The sequence below is a fragment of the Myodes glareolus genome, chromosome 8 (genome assembly GCF_982192425.1).
Source record: "Myodes glareolus chromosome 8, mMyoGla1.1, whole genome shotgun sequence".
NCBI lineage: Eukaryota > Metazoa > Chordata > Mammalia > Rodentia > Cricetidae > Myodes > Myodes glareolus.
The window spans coordinates 6,962,915-6,975,013 of record NC_142033.1 but is presented as its reverse complement, the minus strand read 5'-3'; the positions used below and the strand labels follow the sequence as shown (position 1 = coordinate 6,975,013).

The 12,099-nt window shown below is 42.4% G+C and overlaps 1 protein-coding gene across 6 annotated transcripts in view; it reads left to right on the top strand.

Moving 5' to 3' along the window:
• Arhgap24 (Rho GTPase activating protein 24) overlaps window positions 1–11,552 on the top strand; it is a 416,575-nt gene extending 405,023 nt beyond the window's left edge. For all 6 annotated transcript variants that reach the window (XM_048427100.3, XM_048427139.3, XM_085691578.2 and 3 more), the window contains 2 exons: window positions 4,805–5,870; window positions 10,715–11,552. In XM_048427100.3, the coding sequence (XP_048283057.2) occupies window positions 4,805–5,870; window positions 10,715–10,958 (1,310 nt within the window). In that variant the 3' untranslated portion in view covers window positions 10,959–11,552. The remainder of the gene's footprint in view (window positions 1–4,804; window positions 5,871–10,714) is intronic.
• Window positions 11,553–12,099: the final 547 nt, after the last annotated feature.

Sequence of the window (12,099 nt, the reverse complement as noted above, 5' to 3'; positions counted from 1 at the left end):
ATTACTATTCCAATTACAAAACTTTTCACACTGTTTCCATTAATACTCTACCTCTAGTTAGTTCTATCAACTTTAAAGAATGGATGATTTTTCTTTTCTTAACCTGTGAGTACTATTATTATTGCTTTCTAAAAATGACTCAATTGAATGTCTCTGAGTTTAATATGCAACTTAGAAGAGAGGATAATCAGTTTTAGTTTCACTCAGAGTTTATTTAGTCTCAAAGAAAGTATGACGCTCTTCCTTTCTTGCGAGTCCTAAGGTTTTTATTCTACATTTTGCTGTGACAGACAAAACCATCAAGTTTGTACCTATCAGCTTTGCTCACTTAGCTACACTTTCCTGATATTGAGGGAAATGCAAGTTAGCATCATAGTTTGGGCATAAGATAATCCAAAAAACTTAATTACATCTAAAGAATTTAATAGACATAAGGATGCTTTCTGTCTGGCCACGCAGGTAAAACAGACATAATACCATGTAACAAAATAGAAAGAGATGAGTGTGAAAGTCTTGTGGGCAGAGGAGACATTGACCATGGTGGGAGGGGGATTAGAAAAGGTACTGATAGGAACAACCAGAATGGATTACATACATACATGAAAAGGCCAAAGAACATATTTAATAAAAATTAGAATAAGAGAAAAGGCAGTCATGTGTAAAGTTGTACCTATAGACAGAAATACTACGAACAACAAATTAAAGTTCAGATGCCTGGACACTAAAGGCTGCTGTGGGAGCTGCTCTACTGGGCGTCCTAGAGGTCACTGAGAAAGGAATCTCAACAAAAGACCATATAGATCAGACAGTCCTGTGTACATACATCCACGGGGAACTCTCTCAGTTACCATGATTGATGGGAAAGATCCAGCCTTAATGCGGGCATCGTTCCCTTGCACGGGGCCCAGAGAAAGCCGGCAGAACACTGCACATGCGTGCCTCATCTCTCTGCTCTTGACTGCAGACGTGATGTGACTTTTGTGCCTCCTGCTTGATTTCCCTGCTATGATGGACTGTGTCCTAGAATTGTGAACTTAGAAAAGTCCCCTTCTCCCCTAAGTTGTTATTTGTTGGGGTGTTTTAACACAGCAGCAGAAATGAAAGGGGAACAGCTGTGCTATTGCATTCGTACATTAACTTCTAGCAAAAGTAAAACTGTAGCCAGAGAAATCACAATAGTGATGACCATGAGCAGGAGTGTGGGGAAAGGCTGACAGCAGAAGGGCACAGGGGAAATTAACCATATTATAATTAGGTAGTTTTTCCAGGGTTATGTACACTTGCCATGACTCGTTGGATATCTTCGGACGTAGAAAATGACAGCTATATTGGTATCTGGTACAAACATATAATTTGAAGTTATAATGTATAAAATACTGCCTATGTATCTTTATAGGAAAATTAAATTCTTAGCCAATGCTTATAAAGCAAACTGCCTGGATATGGCTTTTTAATTTAACCTGCACAGAATGATATGAGCCACGGGGGAATTGCTGGATTGGGCAGCTCAGTGTGATTCCAGAGTTAGCTTGGACTCTGCATAAGAGGCTGGTGATTACAGCTGCTTAGACCTCGTTAGTGGGACTGGATTCTCTGCACTAGCATGCTAAGGAAGAAAACGACAGCCAGGCACGGAAGAAAGGAAGCAGAGCTAGTTCATGCGGGAACAGGCACACATCATCATCGCCAGTGACAGAATTGAAAGTCCCCTTGCGGGAGACTATTACCATTGCTCATCCCCGAGACTAGGTAGCAGAGAACATCCTGACACACAAGAAAGAATATTCTGGCTCTGTGGGGCCTTGACACTCACTCTGCCTTGTGACGGGCACACTTTATCTTGGATGCTTGCAAGCTCATCTTGAAAACACGGGAAATTTGTTGTCCGGTTAATTAAATGTCTCCCAGAATCCATAATTATCATAAAAAGCAGCGAAGCTTCAAATGCTATTATCCCAGGGATGGAAGAAAGGGTTCATTTTCCCCCAGTATTAGGCAAAGCCATTTGTAATGGAAGCTGTCAATCCTCACAGCTCTGCCTGTCACACAAACAAGAAGTCACACTCTTGCTTTCGGTGATGAGAGAGTTGAGGACCACTTTAAACATCCCTGTTCTATTTTTATCCACACGTATGCATGTCATTATGTCTTCATGTATGCACACACAGCTCATGCAGGTTCCTGCAGAGGCTAGAAGAGGCTGTCACCTACCCTGGAGCTGCAGTTACAGGCGGTTATGAACCACCACACGTGGGCGCTGGGAACAGACCTCTCTGCTGAGCTGTCTCCCCAGCCCAGACCATTTACATTTCTTTGAAATTTTTGTATTAGACTCACAGTGTTGAAAATGTGACTAAAGATGCAGAGATTTCTGGGAAAGAGAAGCTGAATGGACCCACAAAGTGTTTTCATTGTCTTGCTTTTCCGCCTGCAACGCTGTTATAATTGCTGGGGATTCAGTAAAACTTGCCTTTAGCTTCCTTGTTAAAATCGGCCTAGATTTAGTTATCATCACTCCATTTTAAATCTTAGCATGTACGTGTATTACAACAGATGCAGAATTTGGAACCAAAAGACTGGGTATTAAGCTTCACCTTGGTCGTTATTCATCTGTGACCTCAAGCAAAGATGTTAATCTTTCCTGACCTCAATTCCCTCAATCTGAAAAAAGTGCTGTATTCTGTCTTCTGGACTTTGTGTGTGTGTGTGTGTGTGTGTGTGATGCTTGGAGTGTTCCCACCTATTGCAGCGTCTCTCTGACACTGAGGAATCATCTAGAGCAGTGTAAAATGCAAATTCAGATGCAGCTGTGTCCAGGCAGGTCCTGAAGTGGTGAAGTTTCCAGATGACAGTACTGTTTCTAGACTTTCTTGCTGTCGTTTGAAATCTACATAAACATACAGTGTCTCACCTCCCACCCAGTGACCATTACATTGGAATCTGACTTTTAACAAGAAATGTATATAATGTTTATGAGCCATAAACATAGGTTTAGCGGCTACCCTGCCACACTGGAAATAATAAATTTTGAATTTTGAATCATCATAGAAACAGTATGCAGAACATGGATGAGAGTGACATGTTTCCTATTTAGACTGAATTTAAGTGGGTGGAGTGTTGCTTTAAGGGAAAGGGCAGCTATGTCTTACATTTGGCTGCTGCTCCCCAGGAGCCCAGTTAGCTGACTTAAAGCATTTCTGGTAACTACAGTGTTGGGACTTCCTCAGAGTCAGCTTTTTTTTTCTTTCAGTGAATCAGTTATACTTTGTTCTCTGACTGTTTCTTTTTGTTGTTTTTGAGAAGTGAGCAAGTTTATTAGCATGTTGGGTCCTTGTATGGGATTCTCCTTCCCATGCTTCTGTGTTATTGTTCATTGTCTTAATAACAATTCTTTAAGTCCATCCTTTTAATTACATGGAGCTTTTGACATCTGTATATTGTGTACTCAGTTGTCAGTGAGTGAGTAGAGATTTGCTTAAGTGCCTGGAGCCAATAAAATTCTTCCATGTCCATCAAGAGGTTCTGTGCACCTGCTGAGCCAAGTCAACACTCAGCTGGGCAGGCAGGCCACAAGTTCAATCAGCCTACAGCTTCTGTTTGTGTTTCAAGGTCAGCCAGAGGTGAGAGCTTGCAGGCTTCTTCCTGCTTTCCAGAGCCTGAAAGTAAGCGAGACTGTCGCTGTCTAAAGTCTTGGCAACACGGTTTCATTCCCAGGCTGTCCTTTACTATCTGGATTGGTACAGTGTTCTCTGTCTTAACTGTTACTCATTGAGTCAGATGGAAAGGATGGTTTTGAGATGCTTTTTGTAACTAATTGGGGAAAAAAGCTTTTTACGTAAAGCAAGCTTCTAATTGGATCCCATAAGTCGCCATTGAATGGAGTCTTCAGGAGGAAAACTAGACTTCAAATGATGGAAGCTCTCCAGGACAGAGCTTTGGGCTTCCTCCTGATAGAGTTCTATTGCCTTAGTTGCCAGACTATTGGTTGTCACGGGGCGTGTGCATTGTTAGTTGTCGCTACGATGATGGGTACAATATCATGATATTCCAAGCATCTCTAAACAGCATGGAGATACTCCTTTATTGAGATTTCTCCCAAATGCTTACATCTTCAAGTTAATTTCCATAATTGTGAAAAGGTTGATTCTGAAAATGATACTAGTGCTTTTATGGCAAAGAGGATTTTTAGAGGTCCTTACTCTAGCATTCTAGCCCATGTCCTTTAGCCCTAAATCTTTTTAATGACAAAAGTCACATGGAACTTCATTGGCTTACTGTAAAAAGATGAACCATGCACACACCATAGGCCATCTAAGGCTCTACCCAAATACAATACGAAAGCAACAGTGATGGTTTAGATTAACATGATCTCTTCTAAAGCATTTCTAATACTGGAAATGGTATTGAACTTGCAGTAAGTGTTGTATATAAAATAAAGGCCTGGCTCTAAAACATATTACACTGACTTCAAGGCCAGAAGTCTGACCTCTGTTAGTTCGGTGACCCTAGTCAAGATAATTAATCTTTAAAATAATGTAAAAGTGATTATATGTGTGTATACATATATATACATGCATATATATACACACATACATACATATATTCATGTTTTTACAGTTTATGGCACAGACTAGATGCTCAAGAAACTAGCTTGTATCGCTAATATATAATCACGAGTATAAGTTCTTATGGGTAATAGTCGTAGTAAATTTCTTCTAAATATCTTTCCTCAAGAGTCCAATTCAAAATGGACACACATCAAAACCACCTCACTCACTTTATTTTGTTTTCTCTGTAATTGCAGGCACCGTGGTGGTCCAGCAGTTAATGTCAGTGATGATTAGTAAACATGACCGTCTCTTCCCCAAGGACACAGAGCCTCAAGATGGACTGAGCAGCAACAACAATGACGGTCAGAAGAAAGCCACTATGGGTCAGTTGCAGAACAAGGAAAATAACAACACCAAGGAGAGCCCTGGCAGACGGTGCTCTTGGGACAAATCTGAGTCCCCCAAGAGAAGCAACGTGGACAATGGATCCCCTACAGCTCTATCAGGCAGCAAAACCAACAGCCCAAGGAACAGCATTCACAAGCTGGATAGCTCCAGGAGCCCTCCTCTCACGGTCAAAAAGAACCCGGCCTTCAATAAGGGTAGCGGGATAGTCACCAACGGGTCGTTCAGCAGCAGTAACGCAGAAGGTGTCGAGAAAATCCAAACCACCCCTAATGGGAGTTTACAAGCCAGAAGGACCTCTTCCCTGAAGAGCTCTGGTACCAAAATGGGCACTCACAGTGTCCAGAATGGAACGGTCCGCCTGGGCGTTTTGAACACAGACCCCGTAGGGAACCCCTTGAATGGTCGCAGCATGAGTTGGTTGCCCAACGGCTACGTGACCCTGCGTGACAACAAGCAGAAGGAGCAGACTGCGGAGTCAGGCCAGCACAACAGGCTCTCCACCTACGACAACGTCCATCAGCAGTTCTCCTTGATGAACCTCGACGACAAGCAGAGCGTGGGCAGTGCCACGTGGTCCACCTCCTCGTGTGAGATCTCCCTCCCCGAGAACTCCAACTCCTGCCGCTCCTCCACCACCACTTGCCCGGAGCAAGACTTTTATGGTGGGAACTTTGAGGACCCTGTTTTAGATGGACCCCCGCAGGATAACCTTGCCCACCCTGGGGACTACGAGAACAAAAGTGACCGCAGGAGTGTGGGTGGTCGAAGTAGCCGCGCCACCAGCAGCAGTGACAACAGTGAGACCTTTGTCGGCAACAGCACCAGCAACCACAGTGCACTTCACAGCTTAGTGTCCAGCCTGAAACAGGAGATGACCAAGCAGAAGATCGAATATGAGTCCAGGATAAAAAGGTGAGAAAACTCAGAAATCATTAGCATTACCACGGCGACAGCTTCCCACGGTGGCGCTGAGTCGTCCGGAAGCAAGCATGCTCCACCCGGGAGATCTGACTCAGGCCAACCATTTATCATTTGCTAGCTATGGAACGTTGTGGAAGTTAGGTAGCATCTACCCCAGAACAAAAGCACATAAGAGGTCACTGGGCCTTGTTTCTGGGATAAAATAAGGTCCTCTTCACTGATTAATGAGTATCCCTGTCTGTCGTAGAGGGCCCTGAGGACAGACAACAGCCTGCTGTTTTCACTGGTAAGATAAGCAAAGAAACAGAGTAAAACCAGAAGCTGGGTAAAGTGTTAGGATGAAATTTCAAAAGCAAAGACAAGTTTTATTTTCGTTTCTCGACCATTTACTTCTGAGAGAGTATTTTTAGCTCCCAGCCATCTCAGACTTTGGAAACATCTGATGAGCTCGGACAGACGACTGGTCCAAGGTGACCAAAATGTGCAGGGCTCATTTTCCAGTCCCTTCTCGGACACTGGAATGTGTGGAGACCCAGAACAGACACGTTATATCGAGTAGCTTGGGGAAATGTGGTCCGAGCGAGGTGCAAGCTACATGATTATGAGAGCATGGTTATGTTAAAATCTATTTCACAGCAACTTATGCTCCCTGCTTATGACCCGGATACATGGTTTGCTTCGCAGATTCCTCGGGGAAGCAGCCTGGGTGAATTAAGGGCCAGTAGCTGTGTTCTGTGTCCACTGTGCTCTTGAGAGTCAGCGCTCCATCTAGACTGGATCGCATAACTCACAGACAAACCCTTACGCTAGAGACCAGAGATCACTCAACCCTGCCACGGTCACGGAATTATAAGTAGTTTAAACTTGTGCTCCTTTAGCGCACTTATAGCAACAAATGCTGAATTATGGGGTAAGGAGAAGCAGTGCTGAGGTTCAGGGCACCACAAGGCAAGGCTCACCCAGGTTCGAGTCATGTTTATTGGAGAACCTCTTCATGAATAGCTTGCCGGGGGTCGTTAATAATCTGACTCCATCAACTGCCTTGATAGCTCCAAACCCCACACTTAGTTATGAAGTTATATGATGTGATATATGTATATATCTTCAGAACAGAGATGATAGATAAATGGATGATATACACAGTTGTCTTTAACATATTTTAATGAATTTCCCATCTAATGATTAATTGCAAAACAAAAAATAGCATACTTTCATAAGCTACGGATAATTAAATATAAATTAAAATACTGCTTAGGAGTCCGGAAAATTACTTCCCTTGCCAAAGTCTTTCTGTGAATTTCATTGAAAGAAAATGAGCCTTTGTATTTTTCTCCATGGAGCTATAATACCAGGTGGTATTTAAGAAGATTGCCGTCTTCTGAGGAATCTTCATTCCTAGGACCGGAATAGATGTGTGCCGTGAGATCTGTAATGATTCTCAGATAGCTTGACAAACAGCAGAACTTTTAAAGAGCGTGTCATTTCAGTGACCCATGCCTCTAAGCTTTCTCTCCCGCTGCCAAGCCAAGGGAGAGGTCAGGGAAGGCTCTTGCACACCCAGCACAAGAGGTGTGCAAGGATTAGCACTCTCATTACTTTCCTGCCATTGCTGTGAAGAATTACACACTTTCTTCAAATTCTCTTAACTCCATCTCATTGTTACTATGGATGGTTAGAGAGGGAGAGACGGCAGAATGGTTGATGGAATGTTTCCCTTTGTCTACCGATGAGATATATTGTTTTCAGCTTCAAACACGTGAGTGTGAGTTTACTGTTCTTTCCTCTCCATCCCCTCCTCGGTTTCCAACTTTATGTTCATAGAAAATACTGAATTGTACTCAAAGAAATCCATTTATATTATATCAGTTCCTTATCTTGATTAATCTATTCTCTTATTAGTTTGAGATATTGTATTTAACTGTAATTTATAACTGTATAACAAACAGTAGCATGTAGCTGTGAATCAGACTACTTAAATCTGTAGCTCTCTGATTTTTCTCCTTCACAGGTAGAAATTTTGAAAAAGATATCTTAAAGTCTCATAACATTATTTGGGGCTTGTCCATTTATTCTTATGAGTCTATGTTTTGTATTGGATAGTGTGATGCTCAAAAGATGTTCAGAATCATTCATGTCTGTGCTAATCAATCCAAGATCGTGCAATAAATGTCAATTTTATATTTAGGGCTTCCCCTGAGGTCCACCTTCCTGACACTACTGTGGGAAGGTTTCCTTCCTTGTAGACTTACCATGTACTGTTTCCATTTCTTCATTTACAAAATACATGCTTGATTGTTGATCTAACACCACATCTCTTTTTCACCAATGGCCTATTTCACCATTTCCCTCCGTGTCGGCCTTATCTCCTCATCTTCTGTTTCCCCTCTTCGTAACTTTACTAAGGTATATTGGTCATTCTTAATCTACTTCCCCCTCCACTCATCTATCTTAACTTTTGCTTCCTGTATAATTTTTCCTAATTTTTAGCTCATGTGATACTCTGAGTTTCTCAAGTCAATTTTCTAGTAATGCAATTCTCTTTTTTAATGATCCAAGTCTGACACCCATAGAAATTCTTGAGTAGATTTTGTTTTTATTCCCTAACTTGCAAAGAAAACTCATGATTCAAGATCTCAGCTGAATCTACTAGCACTTTTTGGCTTTTCTTTTTTTTTATGTCAGGCTGATTTATTATTATTATTTATTTATTCATTTATTTATAAAAAATTTCCACTTCTTCCCCTCCTCCCAACACCCTCCCATTCCCCGCACTCCCTCTCCTCCTCCCTCTCCAGTCCCAAAAGCAGTCAGGGCCTCCTGCCCCGCTGGAAGTCCAAGTTCCTCCCCCCTCTCCAGGTCCAGGAAGGTGAGCATCCAAACAGACCAGGATCCCAGAAAGCCAGCACATGCAGATGAAACAAGACCCAGCGCCATTGTCAATGGCCTCCCAGTCAGCCCCCATGTCAGCCCCATTCAGAGAATCCAGCCCGATCACATGCTTGTTCAGTCCCAGTCCAGCTGGCCCTGGTGAGCTTCCACCAGACCAGTCTCCTTGTATCAGTGGGTGAACGCACCCCTCGCGGTCCTGACTTCCTCAGAGTCCCCATCTCTCACCAGCTGAAGAAGGGTCTCTCCTCTCAGGCTTCAGTCTAGAGTAACACTATTGTGCTACTTACTATCCTATGTTGCATTTATTCCTGGGCCCCAATATCTGAAAATACTACTATTTTAACTTTAACCTTGGCAAAGCACTCATAAAATGTTTTTAAAATTATCCAGCACTTTTATGTGTTTGTGTGAAGGGAATTCCTTATTATTTTATTATTTTCTGCTTAGTCCTTTGGTTTCTGGATGTTTTACATAAAAGCCTCTGACATACGAGCATGTTAATACATTTTCTGCATGGGTTATTTCACTTGGTATTTAAGTTTCAGCTTTTTCTAACATATTTAGTTTAAAAATAATGTTAGAGACTATAGAGAGAGGTTGCATTGTATGGCGATCCTGTGTGACAGCCAGCAAGCTTCCAGCCTCTTAAGTGAAAATTTAATTGTGTGTTGCAAATAGTCTTCCTAGCTATTGCACACTAAAAGGGTTTTGTTTTGTTTTGGTTTTGGTTTTGGATTCAAATTACTCATAAAGGGATGCTAGCTTCATGTTCGATTTAACTCTCTGCTTATCTGACCAAATGTACAGATTACATTAGGCTTGTCTTTTTCAAAACAGAAAAATAATTGAAATTTCATCTTTTAAATTACTATTAAGGTAATTTTTTTTAGGTTCTACTGGTCTGACAAACTTGAGTGAACCCCATGATCCTTTAGCTCAGAAAAGGAGAAATGTGCAAGTCAGCTGTTAGCAGAGAAAGCCATCAAGAACCAAGTTCCAGTACTCCTAAAATCATAAATACGCAAACACAAGAGAAATAGTCTCTAGTAAAGAAACTACTTTAAATTCCTTACTTATTGAAAGGACAGTTACAAAGATACACAGTATCTACGTCCTGTAAGAGAGTAGCAGTGTAGAAGAACAGCTGACATCAGGGCTAAGAGCTCAGTGGACAGCCCTGAGACTAGAAAGCAGAGAGTCGGATGTTGTTTCAGCTCCAGCCAACGCTACCTTCCGGCCAACGGTTTCGTTTGGTTTGGCTGATTGTTTGATTTTGTTTTTTGAGACAGGGTTTCTCTGTGTAGTGGCCCTAGGTGCTTAGAACTTGACTTGTAGAGCAGGCTGGCCTCAAACTCACAGAGATCGCCTGCCTGGACCTCCCAAGTGCTGTGATTAAAGGTATGCGTCACCATGCCTGGCTACGATGTGGATTACTATTGGTCCTTTCATATAGCAGGACCACATCCTCTTGAAAACTCAATTCTCATCAGGAGATGTAGCCTGATGATGATCATTGCTGAGACATTTTCCCTAGAAAGTTGGGTGGTTATCTTCCTTCCTTTCCACTTTTATCATACTTCCCCATCCGTTTAGTAAAGCCAACTTGCAGCAGTGTGAAGGAGGCTGCCCCTGCCTCTGCCCCTTCTGTGCTATGTGCTTGAGTCTCCAGCTTGTCTGGCTGACCCAACTCATTCACCATGAAGTGACAATCAAACCCTTCCCAGAGATGTCCTAGAGACTTAAGATGTTGGTAATAAATCACAGTAACAAATAGTAAATCAATAGCACCAAGAAAACCTTATTAGACATGGCTTTGATGCTTTGACAGGGATCATTTTGATTTTGTAAATGCTGTAAACAGTTTAGAAAACAGATCTCGTTCACGCTCACCTTCCAGAGATAGAGAATTCACTTGTCTCTCATTTCCCCCTTCCCATGCTCTACAGCTTAGAACAGCGGAACCTGACTTTGGAAACAGAAATGCTGAGTCTCCACGATGAACTGGATCAAGAAAGGAAGAAGTTCACCATGATAGAGATCAAGATGAGAAACGCCGAGCGAGCCAAAGAGGATGCAGAGAAACGGAATGACATGCTCCAGAAGGAAATGGAGCAGTTCTTCTCCACGTTTGGAGACCTGACGGTGGAACCCAGGAGAAGCGAGAGAGGAAACACAATATGGATCCAGTGAGCCTTTCTCTGCTGTCCTGGACCACTCCAGGCAGGACTCTGGGAATTTGGGGGCAAACAGTATGGGGGAACAGTGTGGGTTCAGGTGGTTGGTCTGTGTAGAGCTTCATCTGGTGAGGAAATCTCATTTACAGACATCACTCTCCGTATCTACAGTGTGTACCAAAGTTCTATCACGCTCCATAATGCTACTGTCAAGTGTTACAACTGGATATGTGTATAGAAAGTAGTTTCTAAAATGTCAATTAATAGTAAGAAGCATATCTCAATGATTATTTTATTGCAAGTCCCGTATTTAAATGCTGAATCAATGTTGCTGCGATTTAGCTTGCATTCAAGCTTCACCCCTTGCACTTAACATAAGCTATTTTTGGCATCGCGTTATCATCTGCTTATTTTATAGATCAATATTTTTATTTCCCTTTTTGCTGAGGAAATGGAGATAAGAGGAAATATAAATATATAAATATATATAAGATGAGTTATTAAAGTCAAAGAACACTTTGTGGCTGTGCTGTTTGTGCCAATAGACCTTGCCATGACCAAAAAGAGAGATGTAAAAAAGTTTTATAAAATATAGTACAATCACCAGGTACCTGTCAGTGGTTCTTTAAATTCTTTAGTGTGGCCTGGCGGGTCAAGGTGGGTGGTGATCAGTGAGTATGAGGTTTCGCCGTGTAAGCACGAAGACCTGAATTCTGATATACAACAACCACATAAAGATTCAGATGTAGCCTCCCACACTTGTGTAACTCCAGAACTGGGAGTAGAGGAAGGTAGAGCTTGCTAGACACCAAACCTGTTGTGGGAGCCTTTTTTGGGGGGAGACATATCACGAAAGTCCACGTAGAAAAATGACACCAGACCAAAGTAATAATTCTACCAAAATGCAGCTTGGTGAGCCAGGTAACTAACTGGGGTTACTTATGGGGTTTCTTTGAGGGATCAATCACAGGAGCACGGACAACTCAAATGCTCCACCACTGAGAAGCCCACCCTGGGCTGACAAACAGCTCATGAAAGACACATCATGATTGACAGCTCCTGTCATGCATCCCTGGAGCTCCCTGCCCAGCACGCGAGCAGCTCAATGGGTTGGAGGGTCTCTCTTCTCAGCAGTCCGTACTGTTGTACAATCTTGG